Source organism: Mustela putorius, unplaced genomic scaffold (genome assembly GCF_011764305.1).
Source record: "Mustela putorius furo isolate JIRA1106 unplaced genomic scaffold, ASM1176430v1.1 tig00000873_pilon_pilon_pilon, whole genome shotgun sequence".
Taxonomy (NCBI): Eukaryota; Metazoa; Chordata; class Mammalia; order Carnivora; family Mustelidae; genus Mustela; species Mustela putorius.
Window position 1 is genome coordinate 5,848,493 of NW_025421504.1, and position 21,561 is coordinate 5,870,053.

The following is a 21,561-nucleotide window of genomic DNA, read 5'->3' on the forward strand; positions in this document are numbered from 1 at the left end:
TTCATTCCCTGGCATACAGTAGAACCTCAATCAACACTACTTGCCAGCTGTGTGATATTGGGCAAGTTATTTAACTCCTTTGACCCTCAGTAGCAAATAAATACTACACCTACTTGGAAGGGTTTGTGTAAGGAGAAAATGAGCTAATATTAGTAAAACCCCACTCAGTGCCTGACGCCCAGAAGTTGGTTCTCTTCCCCTTTCACTTCTTGTGTATTTCCTACCCACCCCTGACCTGATTATAAGTTACTTGAGTTGGGGACTTTGATCAATGCCTAGCATGTGACCTTACACATAGTGATAGCTTCAATTTATTTACTCATTCAGTGAATCTTTGAGTACCTACAATGGATGAAAGCTTAGGAGTTGATAGAGAGCTGGCACATTCAGGAACCCTAAGTAATTGAATATGACTGAAGCAGACATTTCCAGGAGGAAATGATGAGAAAGAGCTAGAATGGTTAGCCTGGATTAACTCTCAAAGGGCTCTGTAGGCCTTATAGGAATTTTGGACTTTACCCTTCAAGGCAGAGGACTGCCACTGAACCAAGGAGTGGCAAAAACTTTTTTTGTTTTTGCTCTAGAATGGTTTGTGGTTCTCAGACCAGTGTGTGTAAGAATCATCGGGGGGAAAAAAAAAAGAATCATCAGGGAGGTTTGTTAAAAAGGGGGGATTCTAGGGTACCTGGGTGGTTCAGTTGTTTAAATGCTGGCCTTCAGCTCAGGTTATGATCCCAGGGTCCTGGGATTGAGTCCCACATCCCTCTTCCTCTCTCTCTCTGTCTTTTATGAATAAATAAATAAAATCTTTTTTTTTAAATGGGGGATTCCAGAGCCACACTGCCCAAGAATGTGCATTTATTTTCTTTTATTTTCCTACAAATATGCATTTAAACTGGTACTCTAGGGGCACCCATCTGCCTTAGTTGGTAGAGCAGGCAACTTTTTTGATCTCTGGGAGGTGAGTTCAAGTCCCATGCTGGGAGTAGAGCTTGCTTAAAACAAAACAAAACAAAAACAAACAAACAAAAAATGGTACCTCAGATGATTCTGAGCCACTCAAATATACAGGCACAAGAGGGACTTACCTTACAAAAAAAATAACAAAACAGGAGGCTATTGCAGTGGTCTCGGGGTAAGCTGACTTGAATTCAGGCTTCCCCTACCTGCCCTGATTCATCGGCCTTCCTTGGCCTGTCTTTCATGTAGGGTCTTAAGCGTCTTCTTCCCCATGAAGGATCAGCTGGAAGTCCAGCAAATACAGACTGGCTCAGAGACCAGACAGAGCCTGAAGAGAAGCAACTAGATTTGGTAGGTATTTAGCAGGTGGAATAGACTGGACTCAGAGATCCATTGCATGGGGAGGTGAGGGGGTGGGGGTGAAGAACAAGAAGTCAAGGAAGCCCCCTGGCTCTCCCGCCTGGAGGAACAACAGTTGTAATGGTGCGCCATTCAGTGAACCAAGAACTCCAAGGAGAAAGGTAGTGGGTTCCCAGAAGGTGAAGTGAGGAATTTTAGTTGAGATTTGCTGAGTTTGATGTGCCTCTGGGACATTCAAGTGGGGATGTTCACAAGTCGGTTGGATTTATGGGTTGGATGCTCAGAGCAACACCTAGTTTAGAAATACATATCTGAGAATCCTTAGGTAATAGGTGGTGATAGAAGGTGGGTGAAATCATCCCAGGAGAGGGAATAGAATGATAAGAGAAAAGGATCTAAAACACAACGCATGGAACATTTAAGGGAAGGCCTGAGTAGGAAAAGAATTGCAAAGGGATCAAGGACAGGCCGGAATCAACAGCCCCAAGTCACCGGTAGGGGATTCCGAGGAGTGAGGATTGGGGAAGCACGCTGGATCCCGCACACAAGTCTGTGGTGACCTTGCAGAGAGCCGTTCTAGGGGAGCTCCAGGGACAGCACCAGGCTTCAGTGGATTGAGGAGTGAGTGGGAGGTGAGGGAGTGGAGGCAGCTGGCATGGACAGTTTTTCAAGATGTTTGGCCAAGAATGGAGCGAGATATGTTGGTAACTTAAGAAGGAAACAGAATCGAGAGAGGCTTTTTCTATGCTAAGGGAGGAGTGGAAGAAAGCATAAAGACGAAGGGAATAATAAAACCTACCTAGAGTAGTGGGAGGAATCCATCCACTGCCTTGAAGTCAGGATTGCTCCTAAGACAGGAAGGACCTACTTCTATTTTTTAACCTGACCGATTGGTCTGGAAGCTCGATATTAGGTGGTTCACTGTCAGGGATCCTGTTTCCTCTTGGAGGCTGGGACCCAGGCCATGAGTTAAGGAGTTTGTAGGATGGACCTTTTTTCCTCAGCTAGCAAAGTACGGATTCACCAGCAAGAAAGAAGTAGGCACCGCACTGAAGCAAGAGCCCGGTGGGAAGCGCGTTCAGGTTGAAGCTTTGAAATTCAGAGGATGAGAGGCTGAGTGAGTGTGATGTTCCTCCAACCATGTAGAAAGCTGCATTTGGGCCACCAACAAGAGGGTTTTTTCCCCAGAACCTCATACTAAGGCTTTGACTTAGGCTCCCCCTTCCTCCTCTAGTCAGTCTGCCTTCCCCAGCCTGAGTCCCAGGTCTAGGCCTCAAACCTCCTCGTCCCCACCGAGGACCAGCTGGAAGCCATTTTGATTAAGCTCCACCACAGAAGGAGGACAATACAGCCCCGCCCAGAGCCAGGCGCGCCCCCGCGGCGGGCCGGGTGCGCGTGTCCGCGCCTCTTCCCGCCGGCCTGGCGGGCGCCGGGCCCAGGCCGGGGCGGTGCGAGGCGGGGGGTGGGGGTGGTTATGTAAGCGTTGCGCGCTCCCGCGAGGCGGCAACCAATGGGAAGCCCCGGCGGCTCGTGCTCGCGCACGCAGGGTGGGGGGAGGGAGCGCACGACGTGCGCGCGCCCTCTCCCTCCTCCACCGCTGCCGCCTCCTTCTTCTGCCGCTCCTGGTGCTGCTTGTGTGCTCGTTCGGTGCGGACCTGGTACCTCTTTTGTGAAGCGGCAGCTGAGGAGACTCCGGCGCTCGCCATGGCCGACGAAAAGCCCAAGGTGAGCTCGGCGCCGGCTCCCTCGGCTCCCCGCGCGGTCGGGGTCACGGCGCGGGCCGGGGTCCGGCCTGAGCCCGCCGCGGGCTCCCCGCGCCTTCCTGGGCCCCCCACGGGGCCGGCCGCGGCTCAGGCCCGGGCGCTCCGCGCCATTTTCCTCCCTCCCCTCTTCCTCCCTCCCGCGCCGGAGGAGGCCCCACCGCCCTCCCCCGCCCCCGGCCGCCTCGGAGTGCGCGCCGGGCGCGAGTAGGGCGGGCGGATCGCGGACGCCCGCGGCCCCATCGGCCGCGAGCGGAGCTCCTCGGGCCCGGCCGGCCGGGCGCGCGTGCGGAGGGGCGTTAGGGCGCGCGGTGTCCCCACCCTCCGCGGACCCCGCGCGGAGCCGTGGCGGGTGTTGCCGCCTCCGCGGTGGCGGGGAGTTCCCTCCGCTCGGGGCTTTCCCCTCAGGGATGGGGGGCTGCGGGCATCTGGGGACCCCTGCCCCGCGCCGCGCTGGCCTGGCGAGGGCTCGAGGAGAATCAATGGGCTGCCGATGGGTTCCCCATCGGGCCGTCGTGAGGGGTCGGGGGTTCCTGGATTCGCGGGGAGTATTTCCCACTTTCCCGGCTTCGGGGTTCCCAGGGGGCTGGGCAGGGGCTTTTCCGTTGGTGCCAGATCACCCCTAACCTGCCGAGACCATGCGGTCTCGGGAAGTTGCAGGCAGAGGGGAGCGCAGAAAGACTTGGTCGGGCTGAACTTTTTAACGCGGGTTTTGAGGCACCGGGAGGCTCTTCCCGTGAGGACTGAGGCTTCCACTTCTTCCTGGCACACGGGACTTTGGTCGGGTTTGTTCTGTGACACCCCCTGCCCCTTCCTTTTCTGAAGTGACTTGGGGGCTACAGAATCTCATCAGCCCTGGATTTGGGCGAACTTCAGGTTGGGTGGAAATCTACGAGGAAGACTTGGAAGAAAACGGCATTTGACCCATGACAACAAAGGGGAGGGGAGAATAAGAGCTCTTAACTGAAAATAAACAAAAGTGAGGCTGCTCATAGAGGCGAACAGGAATAGTGGTTCTGAGTTATTACCGCTGCTTCAGAGAGAATCGGGGGATATTCCTCAGGGAGGTTTTTTAAAAATGTAGTTGAGATATGTTATTAAACTGAGTTTAGTAACTTTTTAACAAGACAGTTGTAATGAGTTTTCAATTGCAAGGTCTAGACTTTTATCCGTGCGTTCTGTATTGTATAAAGAGAAAAGACGGTTATTTTAATCTTTTTAAGGGAAATGACATATATTTTGGGGGGATAAAATATGCCATTTTAGAAAATTCAGATACAGGGGTACCTTTCAGTGCATTGAGTGGGACCCATCTTTAAAAATCGATGGTTATCGCTGACGGTATATTGCATGTAGTCTGCTTTTCTGTTTCTGTGACAGCTATTTAATATCGTTGCTCCAGGATTTTCCATCTTTCAGATTGATTTCAGCGGCTGAAAACAGCTGTATACTCTTTTATCATACAGAATGAGAAACCTGTTGATTTCTGAAGCAAGTTGGGCTGCTGCTACTTTAAAAGGTGTTTGTTTTTCACATTTTCCAAATTACACTTTTATTTTTCTTTCAACAGGAAGGAGTCAAGACTGAGAACAACGATCATATTAATTTGAAGGTGGCGGGGCAGGATGGTTCTGTGGTGCAGTTTAAGATTAAGAGGCATACACCACTTAGTAAACTAATGAAAGCCTATTGTGAACGACAGGTGAGGAACTGACATATGCACTTCCAATAAAACTTATTAAGAAAAATTTAATTTTCTTGAGAATAGAAACTAGACTGGCATAATATAATTATCTTTGGTTGAATGAATGCATTTATATACTTCACATATCAGTTCTTTCCTACACTTGGTATGTTGATGCTTCATGAAAACCCTTAGGATGGTTTGGTTAATATTCTGTATGATTCTAGTCCTATGCCAGAATTCATCAAATTATAGTCACAACATGCAATTTGTTCCCCAGGGGACTTGATTCTACTTCTATAAGAGAATAAGAATGAACTTGATAAAATTTCGTCTCAGGCTTTTTTTTAATCCATTTAAAATTTGTGTCCTGTCAGAACAGTTTGTTTTGAGCATTTAAACCAATTTGGAAATAAAATTAAATTGTGCATGTAGAATTGTAGTATTTTCTTAACTCATGGTAGAGGTCAAGAAATTTAACCTCCTGAGTCAGGCAAAAACATTCCTATGTTATTTTACTCAGTAATTAGTAAATGGACAGCAAGAAGTAGAGCTGAATAGCTGCTGGGAGGTGAATGCAGGGTTTAAGACAAAGAAGATTCCTTTTGTGAGGTTGAATCTGTAACAATAAAGAGGTAACTTTAAAGTTGACTTTTGCAAGTCTAACAAAAACTCTGATACCTTTATCAGTTAATAACCTGGTGGAAGGGTTTTTTTTTTTTTTTTTAATTCTACTCCATTGAAGTTGGGAAAGTCATTCTTTTAGCCTAAAACAAGTTGTCTGCAATGCAAATTACCTTAAAAATAGGCTCAAAATAGAGTAAGACTTAAACCTGTAGAAGTTGGAAAAATAAAAACAACTCTTGAAGTTGGGAGATTGAGTTTGAGCTGATACTTGTTGGACTTCCTGCATGAGCTCTAAGGCCATTTGGAGGAAACTGAAGATAAACTTCATTTTGAGATTGAAGCTTTATTTTATGCATAATTTATTTGTAATAGAACACTGTGCTTATAGGATTCTTTTAGCTTCATATGTAAACTAATCCTATAATTCCTTAAAAGATACTGATTTTCAGTGTATCTTATTTGAAGAATTTTGGTAAAATTCCTTTGAACAACTAATAAATATATACTTCCTACTTGTGCTAAAGAATTTTTGCTCTAGCATCTTCCATATTTGAACACTAGTGCCCCTTCAGGTTACAGGGGAATTTTAAAAGATAATCATCTTGTAGAACTTTCACATAGCACACTTCTTACAAAGTAGAAACTCATGCTTAGATTTAGTGGTTTTCAACAAAGTTCTCAGCATATCTTTTTATTAAATTTTAGATTTTGAATTGTCACTTTTTTTTTTCTTAAGATTTTATTTATTTATTTGACAGAAATCACAAGTAGGCAGAGAGGCAGGCAGAGAGAGAGGAAGGGAAGCAGGCTCCCTGCTGAGCAGAGAGCCCGATGCAGGGCTTGATCCCGGGACCCTGAGATCATGACCTGAGCAGAAGGCAGAGGCTTTAACCCACTGAGCCACCCAGGTGCCCCTTGTCACACATTTTTTAAAGGGTCCTATTTTTCAAAACTTAATATGGAAACTCAAATGTAGAGCAAAGTTGAAAAAACTTAACATTGAATACCCATATGCTTACCACCTAGTTTAACCATTAGCATTTTACTAGACATATCTATTGATAACCTCTATTAATCCTAAAAGTTCATATTTAAGACTTCCTTTATTTCCTGTAGGGGCCCCAAAGGATCTTTTTACTTATCTGATACTTATCAGATGCCTACCGTGTGGTGGGGCATCATACTGTGTACCAGAAAAACAAAGACATATAGTACGTCCCGTATGGAGATTGTCTTTATAAGCACCTGGGTGGCTCAGGTCATGATCCCAGGGTCCTGGGATTGTGCCCCATATTGGACTTCCTGCTCTTCGGGAAGCCTGCTTCTCCTCTCCCACTCCCCTTGCTTGTGTTTTCCCTCTCTAGCTATGCCTCTCTGTCAAATAAATAAAATCTTTATTAAAAAATTTTTTAAAAATATAAGAAATTGTTCTGTAGAATGGAGTTAGTGGGTCAATCAAGAATTAGGCGGTTTTCCTGGTATGTTAAAATTTAATATATTACTCATGTAAATAAAGTTTTTCTTGAATTTTTTTCAGTTGTTAAGTTTAAGTTGACTAAACTTGGGGCCACTCTTAATTTGCACTAGGGGAAAAGAAGCATTGGTAATCCATTAAAAATATAATTCCACTGCATATCACTTGGAATGCAAATATAATTTGAAGATAAGATTCAGGAAAATTTGGAAAGATTAGTTCCCTTTTTCTAAAGATTATTTATTTATTTATTTATTTGACACAGAGAGAGAGAGAGATCACAAGTAGGCAGAATAGCAGGCAGAGAGAGGGAAGCAGGCTCCCTCCCTAGCAGGGAGCCCGATGCAAGGCTCAATCCCAGGACCCTGAGATCATGACCTGAGCTGAAGGCAGAGGATCAACCCACTGAGCCACCCAGGTGCCCCCCCCCCATTTTCTTTTTAGGTGTGGGTATAGCCTCTCAAAAGCCTAGAATATTTACTCAGTTTAATTTGCATAGCTAAAGGGTTGTTGTTTTGTTTGTTTTGGACAGTTGATTTTTGACTAAGGATTTCCTATCAAGATTAATTAAATGCTCATATTTATTTTCTAATGAACTCAGTTGGATCTTTGGAGGAGTTCAAGTAGCTGATAGGCATCTCAAAAGTGCATATGCCAAAGACTCTTTTTTTTTTTTTTTAATTTTATTTATTTGACAGATAAGAGATCATAAGTAGGCAGAGAGGGAGGGAGGGAAGCAGGCTCCCTCCCTAGCAGAGAGAGAGCTCCAGGTGCAGGGCTCCATCCCAGGACCCTGGGATCATAACCTGAGCCAAAGACAGAGGCTTTAACCCACTGAGCCACCCAGGCGTCCCCCCCCCCTTTTAAAGATTTTATTTATTTATTGAAAGACTCTTGATTGTGCTCCTAGAAATCTTTTTCTCCGGTATCCCTACTCAGTAAATAGCACTGTGTTATATCTAGTCGGGAGGTCAAAACCTTGGGATTATCCTTGATGATGCTTTATAACTCCTATAAAATCCATCAACAAATTGTGTTCTCTATTTAAACCTGTGCTGTTCAGAACAGTAGATAACAAGCCATGTGTGACTGCTCATCTCCTGAAACATGGCTAGTCCAAATTAATATGTGCTGGAAAGTGTACAATATGTACCCGATTTTGAAAACTCATAGTGGGAAAAGTAAAATACCTTAATTTTTCAAATGTCAATTACATGTTAAAAGGATTTTTAACATTGATTTAAAACATTAAAATTTTACCTGATTTTAATGTGGCAATTAGAAAAATTAAAATGGGGACGCCTGGGTGGCTCAGTTGGTTAAGCAGCTGCCTTCGGCTCAGGTCATGATCCCAGCGTCCTGGGATCGGGTCCCACATCTGGCTCCTTGCTCAGCAGGGAGCCTGCTTCTCCCTCTGCCTCTGCCTGCCATTCTGTCTGCCTGTGTTTGCTCTCTCCCCTTCTCTCTCTCTGATAAATAAATAAAATCTTTAAAAAAAAAATTAAAATGACGTGTAGCTCACATAAGATTTCTCTTGGATAGTGCTGAGCCCTTAGCCATTTTATTCCACTCCTGGTTGATTACTATCTTTGAAGACTTTTCTGATTAATTCACAGTGCTTTTGCTCCCATCACTCGGTCCTCTCACTGTTTTTTGTTTTTTGCATTGATCACTGTATTTGCCTTTCCATTAAAATGTAAGCTACAGAGCGTAGGGCCTTTTTGTTCACTGTTTCTCTAGAACTTAAACTAGTACCTGACATATATATGAGTGTGTTCGGTAAATGCTTATACAGTGATAGCGAACATTCAAGCTGCCTCCAGAAGTTGGGTTGTAAATAAATTTTCTGTTCACATGTAGGATTGAGTTTGCCCTCTTTTGCTGAGGGCATACTGTGCCATTCTAGTGTGCATTTACTATAACTAATGATTTTGTGGAATGTTAAGTGGCTTTAGAGAGCCCAGACTGATTTATTGGTTTAGTTCGGTTTTGTGAAATGAAGAAGTAGGGATCCAAAGAGATACCCTCACACAACTCTTCCGTGGCACAACTCTGAAGCTGAAGCTCAGAGTTAAGATTTACTCAGAAGTGGGGACGCCTGGGTGGCTCAGTTGGTTAAGCAGCTGCCTTCGGCTCAGGTCATGATCCCAGCATCCTGGGATTGAGTCCCACATCTGGCTCCTTGCTCAGCAGGGAGCCTGCTTCTCCCTCTGCCTCTGCCTGCCATTCTGTCTGCCTGTGCTCGCTCTCTCCCCCTTTCTCTCTGATAAATAAATAAAATCTTTAAAAAAAAAAAAAGATTTACTCAGAAGTGAAATCCAAATACTGGTTTCCAAATTCATTGTTTGAATTTACGTGGTTTATGGAATCTGAAAGGCAGGTCTCCTGAATTTTTGACGTTCGGTCTGTAGCAAAATAAAACATTTTATTGATAAGGAAAAGCATGCAAACAGGTAGTAATAAAGGAATATGATGCCTGTTCTCGCCTTGTGTTTTTTTCCCTTCTTGTTTTGAACGGCCATGCCATTGATGATAGGACTTTACTAGTGGACATAGAGAAAGAAACCAGCATATGGCTTCGTATTTTGTTAAAGCAATGGGTCTTCAGTGGAGTGTTTGCAAATGTGTAATTAGTAGTTAATGGCTTGGCATTTAATCCATGGTTGCTTTGCATAATCACAAATTAAATTTGGATGTCATGAGGAATGAATTAAGGTTGTGTCCCCTGTCTGGTCTGGAATCGCATTCTCCAAGACAAAGGCTAGTCCGAAAGTGGTATGTGTCACAGGCTAGAGTGTTCAAGGTAGGTATAATACGATCTTGATGTTAGGGGTAGTTTTAAAGATAGACTTACCTTGATGTTGGGGTTAGTTTTAAAGACAGACTTAATGAATCCATGTTTAATAAAGGAATACAGGAGTCAAGTATTGAGCACTTTGTTTCAATATTCTAGTCCTAGGAACTCAGTTTAGTTGAAGCAGGGATTTGTGTAACAGTAGTTACACAAACAATAGTAACAGTTTGTGGTATGAGGATGATACAGGAGTGATTTTTTTTTTTTTTTGGTAGGGTGCTTCCTAAAAAGCTCTTTTTCCAGTTAATATATTTACAGCATATGTCCGGAGAGACTTTATTTTCCCATCTTGTCTTTCTTTGGCTGCACTTGCCAGCTGTGCTCCTTTTCCCTTTTCCCCACCCCTATGTCAGGTAGGTAATGATTAGTAAAACACTGGAATCTGCTTTGCAGAAGGGGCATGCTTAGGCTCATTTACCTCCTCAAATACATAACAAAAATTTCTTGAAGCCAAACTCGTAATTTTAAAATTCCCTTTTTTGTAATAAAGCTGCGCCTCAACTTAGTAGGCTTTAGATTTATTTTATTTTATTTATTTAAAAAAAAATTTTTTTTTAAAGATTTTATTTCTTTGACAGACAGATCACAAGTAGGCAGAGAAGCAGGCAGAGGGAGAGGAGGAAGCAGGCTCCCCGCTGAGCAGAGAGCCCGATGTGGGGCTCGATCCCAGGACCCTGGGATCATGATCTGAGCCGAAGGCAGAGGCTTTAACCCACTGAGCCACCCAGGCGCCCCTTTAGATTTATTTTAAATGATTTATTTTTAAATAAAATGAAGCATGGTAAGGTAGGTACTATTTTCATCCGTTTTATTCCATCATTACCATTAGCATATCCATTAGCACCTACTGTGTGCAAGGAATGCAGTATGTAACCAAGACAGTCAGTGGTTCTTGTCCCTCCTGGAGCTTACTTTTCAGTGAGAGGTTGACAAATAATCATTGCTGGTCTGGGTAAGTACTAAGAAGGAATTTAAAAAGCAGGTGGTTCTTTTGAGGTATTCCACAGTTTTAAGCTTACATGCTTATGGATGGTTTTAGGACAGTAATGGTGGAAATGCTGATTACCCAAGGGTTGAATTCTTGTGGCGTGCCTAACATTGTGCTTGGTTACTTTTGCTTGGTGACAGGAGTTGTTTGGCTAGAAATGAAGGTTAAGTAGCTTTTCTTCTTTAAGATTTTATTTATTTGAAAAAGAGAGCATGAGAAGGGGCAGGGTCAGATGGAGAAGCAGACTCCCTGCTGAGCAGGGATCCTGATGTGGAACTTGATCCTGGGCCTCCAGGATCATGACCTGAGCCAAAGGCAGTCGCTCAACCAACTGAGCCACTCAGGCACCCGAAGTTTAAGTAGCTCTAAGGCAAAATTTTAATTGTTACATTTAGGTGACTTCCAGTTTTCATTATTAAGGGTGGGTTTTTTATTCCCTTTTTGAGAGCTCTCAATGCAATGGAGAATGTTGCTGTGCATATATTTTACTTTAAATTTCAGTAAGTTGGGGCGCCTGGGTGTCTCAGTGGGTTAAAGCCTCTGCCTTCGGCTTGGGTCATGATCCCAGGGTCCTGGGATCGAGCCCCGCATCGGGCTCTCTGCTCAGCAGAGAGCCTGCTTCCTCCTCTATCTCTGCCTGCCTCTCTGCCTACTTGTGATCTCTCTGTCAAATAAGTAAAATCTTGTTAAAAAAATAAATTTTAGTATTTTTCTAATTCATTTAAATGCAGTTTGGCACAAGCTATGATCTGTTCAAACTTGGAGTAGCTGTGGTCTCAAAGTAATACACCTTTTTTAAAACGACCTTTAAAAAAAAAAGATTTATTTATTTGAGAGAGTGAAAGTAAGTTGGGGACAGGTAAAAGGAGAGGGAGAGAGAATCTCAAATAGGTCATGACCTGAGTCAGAATCAAGAATTGGCTGCTTAACCAACTGAGCCATCCGGGCACCCCTAAAAAAGACCTTTTGATCATTTATTGGGCGCCCAGGTGATTTAGTTGTTTGTGTGTCTGCCTTTGGCTTAGGTCATGATCCTGGAATCTGGGAGATTGCCAGAGATTCAGCCTCCCTGCTCAGCGGGGAGTCTGCTTCTCTCTCTCCCTCTGCTCCTCCCCCAGTTTGTTCCCTCTCAATTAAATAAATAAAATTTTCAAAAAAAAAAAAATTCTTCCTAAGAAGTTCAAACATAGTTCAGAGAATGTGAAAGTCATGCCAAATCTTTTTACCCACATAGAAATGTGAACATGTTGATGATCATTTATTTAGGTTTCTCTTTTAATATATTTATGGCTAAATATGCATATAATTTTAGTTCTTAGTGTTTTCTTGCATTCTTAACTGCTTTTACTCTCTTGCAGGGTTTGTCAATGAGGCAGATCAGATTCCGATTTGATGGTCAGCCAATCAATGAAACAGACACACCTGCACAGGTAAAATGTCTTTGTGCTAACTAGAAAAGTCAGTGTGTTTTGTGATTTGCTCAGCAGCCTTGTTTTTATTTGTAGACTTTTAGACATTGGAGTAGAGTTTTTTACCAGAGTGCAAAACTTTAAAATATCATGAATATTTGTATTTCTTCAGGAAATGCTAGTGGTTTTTAAACCAGTTACCATTTTGTAAAGCTGATAGGTCATTTACTTAATTTAGTCTAATCTTTCCCATTGCCAGCGCTATTTGGAGACAATACTTCAGAATGCTGTTTTTGTCGCCACAGCTCTTGATCATGCTCCAGGTTCCCAACAGGTGATTGGTTGGTTGTAGACCCTGAGCATTTTCACTTCTCGTGCTGACTTCTCTTTCACCAGCCCTTGTGAACTAAAGGGACCTTGGGGGCTCTAACTGGAAGTCTCTTAGTGGTTTAGCTTGATCAGTAGGGTTTGTTTTTTGGGGGGGATTTTTTTTTTTTTTTTTTTTTTTTTTTTGGTCAGACAGAGTGGCAGGCAGAGGCAGAGGGAGAAGCAGGCTTCCTGCTGAGCAAGGAACCCGATGTGGGACTCGATCCCAGGATGCTGGGAGCCGAAGGCGCCGCTTAACCAACTCACATCCAGGTGTCCGGATCAGTAGGGTTTTTGATAATAGGTTACTTTCCAAAGCCTTCTGCAAAACGTGATGCTGTCTGATCTCTTGATCTATTTTTTAATTGTTTAAAAGGTTTTATTTACTTGAACCCAAAGGCAGTCCCTTAACGACTGAGGTACCTACGCGTCCCTCCATTAATCTCTTTAGGAGTCACTTTGCAAGGGTTCAGCTGGGTGGTCTTTTGTTGCAGAAAGCCTTTGTATTTGTTTCTTTTTTTTTAAAGATTTTATTTATTTGACAGAGATCACAAGTAGGCAGAGAGACAGGCAGAGAGAGAGGAGGGAAAGCAGGCCCTCTGCTGAGCAGAGAGCCCCATGTGGTAGGACTTGATCCCAGGACCCTGAGATCATGACCTGAGCTGAAGGCAGCGGCCCAACCCACTGAGCCACCCAGGCGCCCCGTATTTGTTTCTTTTTACCCTGTGAGATTCCACTCAAGACTTCGTTTGGGGGGAAAAATATTTTGATAGAATTTTAAATTGAAGCCTGTCTACTTTCAAATGTTTTATCAGTCTATAAAAACTAGAAAGTAATAAATATGGTATGAGTGAAGCAGCTTATTCTGGTTGTGTTTTAAAAATTTGAAATGTCTGGGGGCACCTGGGTGGCTCAGTGGGTTAAGCCGCTGCCTTCGGCTCAGGTCATGATCTCAGGGTCCTGGGATCGAGTCCCGTATCGGGCTCTCTGCTCAGCAGGGAGCCTGCTTCCCTCTCTCTCTCTCTGCCTGCCTCTCGGTCTACTTGTAATCTCTCTCTGTCAAATAAATAAATAAAATAAAAAAAAAAAAAAAAAAAAAAAAAAAAAAAAAATTTAAAAAAAAAAAAAAAAAAAAAAAAAATTTGAAATGTCTGGGTTGTAATTGAGGAAACAATGTTTTGAAGTGATTTCCCGTGGTGAGTCTCTCAGAAGCAGTTATAGGAGATAGCCACAAGGAGGAGCTGCATTCTCTTGGTGAGTGAGAGACTGGAAAGACTTCTATCCTTTCAAAGGCATTTCAAGTTTCACTGTAAAATGTGACATCCCTGGGGTTTTATTTCAGTAGATAGGTGAAGACATGTTTTGATGGTTTAAAAAGAATAAAAACCTATTTACATTAAACTCGGATATTTAGAATGCATTTGCTGTCTTTTGATGCTCTCATCTGCCACCAAAAACAAGTTCTGGTCTCTACATTACTGGCTGCAAATATTAAACTGTGAGAAGGATTTGTTGGGATCTGCATTATGAAATTTTATGTTGAAAGTGGACTCGAACTCCTTTGAGTATTTGAAATTGAATTTGCTGTAGAATGAAACTGATTCATTTTAGAATTATTCTCCCAATGTTTATTAAATAGTAGAATTATATAAAATAGAATATCTTGGGGTGCCTGGGTGGCTCAGTGGGTTAAGTCTGCCTTCAACTCGTCTCAGGGTCCTGGGATGGAGCACTGGGTTGGGCTCTCTGCTCAGCGGGGGGGCCTGCTTCCCCATCTCTCTCTGCCTACCTCTGCCTACTTGTGATTTCTCTCTGTGTTAATTAAATAAATAGAATCTTTAAAAAAAATAGAATATCTTAATGACCAGTTTTAATAGTAATGTATGTGTCCATATTCTGTTAAATACTCTCTTCGATTCATTTAATTCTCATATCTGAATGCTATTTCATTTTACAAAGAGGGAATTGAGACTTAGTCATTAACATTTTATTTTATTTTAAAGATTTTATTTATTTATTTATTTGACAAAGAGAGACACAGTGAGAGAGGGAGCACAGGCAGGGGAGTGGGAAAGGGAGAAGCAGTCTTCCTGATGAACAAGGAGCCTGATGTGGGGCTGGATCCGAGGACCCTGGGATCATGACCTGAGCAGGAGGCAGAGGCTTAACCCACGTTGCCACCCAGGCGCCCAAGTCATTAACATTTTAATGCTATGGTCCTACTTTAGTGTATTTGAACTTTGTTAGAAATGATTCTGTTTCTTGTCTTTAGGTACCCAGGGTTCTTGTTTTGTGTTTTTTTTTCTTCCCAAATTACCAGTTTTTAGAACGTATTTTTTTGAGGGTAATTATCAGCATAATAAACTGTTATAAAGGTTATTTATTTTACAGCGCTGCCGTATGTACCAAGATTTTGCTATTCTGGTAGAAAGGACGGTTGTTTTATGTATGGGTTGTGAGTCTTGCAAACTTGGCTTGTGAATACCAGTTTTAAAACTTAAAGTACTTTTTTAGTAAGTCTGTCCTTACATGTATCCCCTCCCTTACTGCACAGAGCTCACTGCCGTGCTGTGTGTGTGTGCATACACACACACACCCTTTTAGAAATGCAAATATAGTCATACTATAACCAGTTTTTCTGTCTCCTTTTTTGTTGTTGTTTTAAGATTTGATTGAGCGTGAGCAGAGGGAAGGGGAAAAGCGAAGGGGGAGAGGATCCCAGGCAGACCCTGCCCTGAGTCCAGAGCCCAGTGTAAGGTTGGATCTCACAACCCTGAGATCAGGACCCAACTTGAAATTAAGTGTCAGGTGCCCAGCTGACTGAGCCACCCAAGCACTCCGCTACCTAGTTTTTAAGTTTGTTTTTAGCCTAATACTGTATCTTAGGGATAGTTCCATTTCTACACATGTAAATCTGTGTGGTGTTTCATGTTAAGAGTGTACCACATTTCTTTGAGTTTTTTTATATTTAGGTTATTTCCAGAGTTTTGCTCATCTAAACAACATTGCAGTGAGATCTTTTACATGTATCATTTTTATTTTCATTTATTTTGTTTTTATATCATTTATTTTTATCATGATGAATTATTTTACCTTTTTTTTTTTAAAGATTTTATTTATTTATTTGACAGATAGAGATCACAAGTAGGCAGAGAGGCAGGCAGAGAGGAGGGGAAGCAGGTTCCCCGCTGAGCAGAGAGCCCGATGAGGGGCTCTATCCCGGGACCCTGAGATCATGACCTGAGCCGAAGACAGAGGCTTTAACCCACTGAGCCACCCAGGTGCCCCTATTTTACCATTTTTATAACATTTTTTTTTTAAAAGATTTTATTTATTTACTTGACAGCCAGAGATCACAAGTAGGCAGAGAGGCAGGCAGAGAGTGGGGGTGGGGTGGTGGGGGAAGCAGGCTCCCTGCTGAGCAGAGATTCCAGGACCCTGAGATCATGACCTGAGCTAAAGGCAGATGCTTAAGCGACTAAGCCACCTAGGCCACTCCCAAGCTTTTTCACTTAAAAACAGCTTTCGGGGCACCTTCAGTGGGTTAAGGCACCTTCAGTGGGTTAAGCCTCTGCCTTCGGCTCAGGTCATGATCTCAGGGTCCTGGGATGGAGCCCCACATTGGGTTCTCTGCTTAGCAGGGAGCCTGCTTCCCCTCCTCTCTCTCTGCCTGCCTCTCTGCCTACTTGTGATCTCTGCCTGTCAAATAAATAAATAAAATCTTAAAAAAAAAAAAAAAGGCAAAAACTCCCACCCCCCTCTTTCAAACAAACAAACAAAAACCCCTAAGCTTTTTATAATCTTCATATAAGGAAGACCAAGTGAAAAATTAACTTAAACCGAAGTCTGATGCTACATTAAGCTGTAGGATGTCTACAGTAATGAACATGGGATTTGGGTGGAACTTGTTGAGTTTTGGGGGTACTTAAGTCCTAGAGTTAAAAATCTTAAGAGCTGATAATCAGTGGCCTTCCATTTGTTTTTCTTCTCTCATATGCCAGTTGGAAATGGAGGATGAAGATACAATTGATGTGTTCCAGCAGCAGACAGGAGGTGTCTACTAAAAAGGGAACCTGCTACTTTACTCCAGAACTCTGTTCCTTCAGACCAAGAAGACATTCTCAATTAGAAAGCCGCAATTTGGTTCCGCCACATCCCGACTACTACAGTATAGTTTTCTCTATTCTTTCATTTCCCCTTCCCCATTCCTTTATTGTACATAAAGTAACTGTGTATGTGCACAAGCATATTGCATTTTTTTTTTTAACTAAATGGCCAATGGTATGTTTTGATCGACATCAAATGGAGATGGGATGGGGGAAAATACTGCTTCTGTGAAAATCCCCCCCTCTCCATTAGTGGCATGCTCAGTCGGCTCTTATCTTTATATTCCAGTAAGTTATTTTGCTCTCACTGTTTAACAAAAAAAAAGAACAACATAAAAATCCTTGCATACCTTGTTCGATTGGAGAATTTTAATGTTTTTCATTTATCATTGTAAAACCAAGGACAATTTTATAACTTTTTTGTACGTAGCTGTTACATGTAGGGCAATCTGTCTTTAAGTAGGGATAAATTACTCTAAAAGAAATGAATCCTAGATAGTTTTCCCTTCAAGTCAAGCGTCTTGTTGTTTAAATAAACTTCTTGTTTAAAATGAGCTGTTTTCTTTATTCTGAAGAATATTGAGAAGCTTAGAAAAAAAACCATGAAGTGAGTAGACCTACTAGAAGTAACATTTCAAGGAAGACAAAGCTACATTGCATTCCTGACAGACTGATACAAAACAATAACAAAGTTTATAAGTGACTAGCAACTAATGTTTCAGCCTCTTTGTTTAAAAAGCTTAGGCAGTTCTAAATACGCAACTTTACTAGCAAAAAAAAAAAAAAAAAAAAATTGGGTCATAATGTGGATTTAGTCTCAAGTATTCTTTTCTGTAACCACTACCTGGTAGAATGGGTTAGTACATGCAGCTGAGAGAAAGTTCTGAGTTTGCTAACTGCTGATGAATCGCTTAGACATGCTAGCCTCTTTTGGTGAATAAATGTTCCCTGACTCAAAATAGAGTCTTTGTTCCTTGAGGATGTTGAAGGCCAGTAAATATTTATCCACATATATCCACTCTTAGAGCCTTAAATATGCAGGGCACCACAGTTTTTAAGCCCAAATGTATGAGGAAGGGTAACAGCTATAGAACCAGTAAATAGAATCTTAGAGCTGGAAAGACAGATTACCTAACTCTAACCCCTGTTTTAGAGATAAGGAAGCTGAGGCCCTGAGGGTTGTTACTTGTCACACAGCTAGATGATTGTGAAACTAGGACTAGAGAACAGGTCTGGTGCCTGTTCATTCGGTTCTTCTGTATTGGTTCTCAAGAAACTGAATTTCCACCCCTGCTATTCACCAGTGTGGCCTTTTGGGATGGAGTCCCCATATCCTATCATGCCTTGTCTTTCACTTAGTTCACTCTACCACTGTTGCAGTGTGGTCTTTTTTTTTTTTAATACATCCATTTTTATGGTGAATGAGCTTCCCTAGACGGCAGGTGTTCTGTAGGTTTTTAAAGTTTTCTTTATTGAAGTAATGTCTACACCCTGTGTGGGGCTTGAACTCATGACCTCAGGATCAAGCATTGCATGCTTTTCTGACAGCCAGCCAGGTTCCCCTATTCCATAGTTCTTTCGCTCTGTATATATGAGTTAATCTCGAACCAACAACTTTTATTTTCCTGTATGTATAGTGTTACCAACCTCCGTTTACAATTTGTATTGTGCACCTGTGTGGGAAGGCTACCACCCAAGAAATCTTAGATCAGGTAAGTGCATGTCTCTTGAGTTGTTGTACTAGGTACTGTTAAGTGGTGGACTTTGGTGGTGCCATAAAAATAAAAAATTAGGATTGAAATTCAAGCCAGGGAAAGGGTCTTGAATTGTGTTCTTGTTTAATTAGGAGTTTACTGATTAATGTCTGAGCTTTTGCCATATTGGGGGGGAATATCAACTTTATAGTAGGAAAACCTGTTAGAATTTTAAAAGCCAGGGGCGCCTGGGTGGCTCAGTGGGTTGGGCCACTGCCTTCGGCTCAGGTCATGATCTCAGGGTCCTGGGATCGAGTCCCGCATCGGGCTCTCTGCTCAGCGGGGAGCCTGCTTCCTCCTCTCTCTCTCTCTGCCTGCCTCTCTGCCTACTTGTGATCTGTCAAATAAATAAATAAAATCTTAAAAAAAAAAAAAAAAAAAAAAAAAAAAGAATTTTAAAAGCCAGAGGAGAAAGCATGGAAAAGGCACTGTTTGGTAATGTGTGTTGTAGCTTATTAATAGTTGGGTCAGTGTGGAACTACCACTGTTGTTAAGTATTCTTCATGGTTCCTGTTTCAGATACCTTGTTACCATAAAGACAGATTTTCTATGCAAAAACTTAATGGAGCTTTTTTTAGTTTTGTGGGTTTTTTTTTTTTTTTTTTTTTGTAATCTTTACCCAGTGTGGGGCCTGAACTCATGGCCCCAAGATCAAATTGCCCACTCTCCCAACTGAGCCAGCCAGCTCCTCAGCTCCCTGAGGAGCGCTCTTTTTTTTTTTTTTTTTTTTTTTTTAGGATTTTATTTATTTGATAGAGATCCCAAGTAGGCAGAGAGAGGGAGAAGCAGGTTCCCTCAGAAAGCCTGATGCCCGGGCTCGATCCCAGGACCCTGAGATCATCTGAGCCACCCAGGAACCCCTGAGGAGTGCTTTTTATTTTTTTATTTTTATTTTTAAAAAGATTTTATTTATTTATTTATTTGTCAGAAAGAGAGAGAGAAAGCACACAAGTAGGCAGAGAGGCAGGCAGAGGTGGAGAGAGAGGCAGGCTCCCTGCTGAGCAAGGAGCCCGATGTGGTAGTCAATCCTAGGACCCTGGCAGTGGCTTAACCCACTGAGCCTTCCAGGCGTCCCTGAGGAGTGCTTTTTAAAGAACACTTTGAAAATACGTGAATTGTTGAAAATGCTGGAAGTAATCTTTGCATTTTAGTTTCTTTACCTTTGGTGGGGAGGTTCAAATGATGGGAGTTACACTGCCATTTTGATTAATTGTTGGAACAATTTAACTGAACTCTTTCTGGCTGCTCTCACATTAATATCCCCATATTTATATCCTGAAAGTAGGAAATAGTGTCTAAATGAACACAATTCTGTACAGGGAAATGAGAGAATTTTTCTCCCGAAGCACCCCTCCTGTTCATCCACACGGCTTGAGGCCAAAACAAAACGTATTATTAGCAACTTTTCAGAAATAGGAGTGTCAGGTTGGTTCATTTTTTTTGCTTGTTCATGTTTTTGTGGAAATTACTGTAACTTGATGATCAGTTTATTTTCTTATTTATTTAAATTCGATTAGCCAACATACAGTATATCATAAGTTTTTCACGTAGTGTTCAGTGATTCATTAGTTGCATTTTAACACCTAGTTTGTATTCTCCTGAAAGGGTATGATATGGAAGGGAAGGTGGCGAAGTAGCAGCATAGAGGAGAAATGGTAGGCTTCGGACAGAGTGTGTAGGGCTCTAGGAGATTGTGCCAGCAGGAGGTCAGTGGGAAGTGGAATCCCCGGGCAGGAGGGAAGCCTGTTGGGGCCCTTGTAGGTGTTAAGGTGTATTGGAGAGGGCCAGCTGTGCTGGTTCGGGTTATTTTTGAGTTCAGATATTGCTGCTTTTAAATATGACTAACAGTGATTCTGGATTGTGGTTTTGCATTAGAATCCCCTGGTGAGCTGTTAAAATCATACCAATGCCAGAGTCCTACCCCTAGACATGTATTTTCACAGCAATGGAATGAGAAGCAATTCTGGGAGGCATCATCACAACTCTTAAGAGTTCATAAGCAGGGGCACCTGGGTTACTCTGGGTTAAGCATCTGCCTTCAGCCAGGTCATGTCAGGGTCCTGGGATCGAGCCCCACTTCTGGCTCTTTGCTCAGAGAGGAGCCTGCTTCCCCCTCTCTCTGCCTGTCTCTGCCTACTTGTGATCTGTCAAATAAATAAATAAAATCTTAAAAAAAAAAAAAGGAAATGGGTGCCTGGGTGACTCAGTGGGTTAAGCCTCTGCCTTCAGCTTGGGTCATGATCTCAGGGTCCTGGGATCGAGCCCCGCATCAGGCTCTGTGCTCTGTGGGCTCCCCACACCCCCACTTGCCTGCTTCTCTGCCTACTTGCGATCTCTGTCTGTCAAATAAATAAATAAAATCTTTTAAAAAATTAATAAGCACCTAATGGATGGTGAAGATTACATGAGATAATGTTTCAGCCGCCTAGCACAATGCCTCCCACGAACTCTTTAAATAAAAGTTATTATTTTGGGCGTGCAGCGAAGGCTCTGCCATAGGATGCTGAGGCTTCAACAGAATTCTGTGATCGGTGCCCATGCCTTGTACTTAACATAAAAAGGCTGAGAATTTTCTATTCACTTCTGAAACAATGTAATCTTCATCTTGTTAGGTTTTTAAATAAATGCTTAATGCTAAATTGTACCCTAATGAGTTTTTAAGGAAAAAGAGTCCTGAGGATTTTAATGATTTTTGAATATTCTGAAAACCAAAAGACCTAGCCACAAGGTGCTTCTGGCATTCTCATTATGTAGGTGGTGATCTGAGGGCTGGCCCCCCATGTAGCGGCATACACAGGTGCTTTTTTGAGACTTTAGTCTGTAAAGTAGTTAGTTAGCTAATGAAAAGAGTTCCTCAGAGTGGAACATTATTAGAATAGAGCATATAAACAGGTTAGGAATTTAATCTATTTGGAATGTGGAGTGTTACTTCCCTGTAAGCAGTGACATGTGACTATGAGATCATTTTAGGATTTCCTATACCCTTGGGGCCTTTATGAAACCGTTTAAAGTCTCAGAATTGTGTAATGTTTGCTTTCTTGCAGTTTGTATTTTAAGGCATATTATATGGATAACTTTGCCATAAGTTACAGAATTTGGGATATTAAGAATTTTCTCACATTTTTCAGGGCATGCTGTTTAAAATTATTTGATGTTTGTAATTTTAGCAGTTATTTTTGCAAAGGAGGCCAAATTCATCTCTAGGAGAGCAGGACAGAT

At 42.3% G+C, this 21,561-nt stretch overlaps 1 protein-coding gene across 2 annotated transcripts; it reads left to right on the forward strand.

The window, feature by feature from the left end:
• The first annotated feature begins 2,876 nt into the window (after positions 1–2,876).
• Positions 2,877–17,142, forward strand: SUMO2 (small ubiquitin like modifier 2). 2 transcript variants are annotated; one of them, XM_045085932.1, is made up of 4 exons: positions 2,877–3,045; positions 4,651–4,782; positions 12,066–12,137; positions 16,484–17,142. In XM_045085932.1, the coding sequence occupies exons 1-4, from the start codon at positions 3,025–3,027 to the stop codon at positions 16,544–16,546; spliced, it is 288 nt and encodes a 95-aa protein (XP_044941867.1). In that variant the 5' UTR covers positions 2,877–3,024; the 3' UTR covers positions 16,547–17,142. The 2 variants fall into 2 exon arrangements, with proteins under 2 accessions (XP_044941867.1, XP_044941866.1); XM_045085931.1 differs by lacking the exon at positions 2,877–3,045 and adding an exon at positions 3,439–3,624.
• The last annotated feature ends 4,419 nt before the right edge of the window (positions 17,143–21,561 follow it).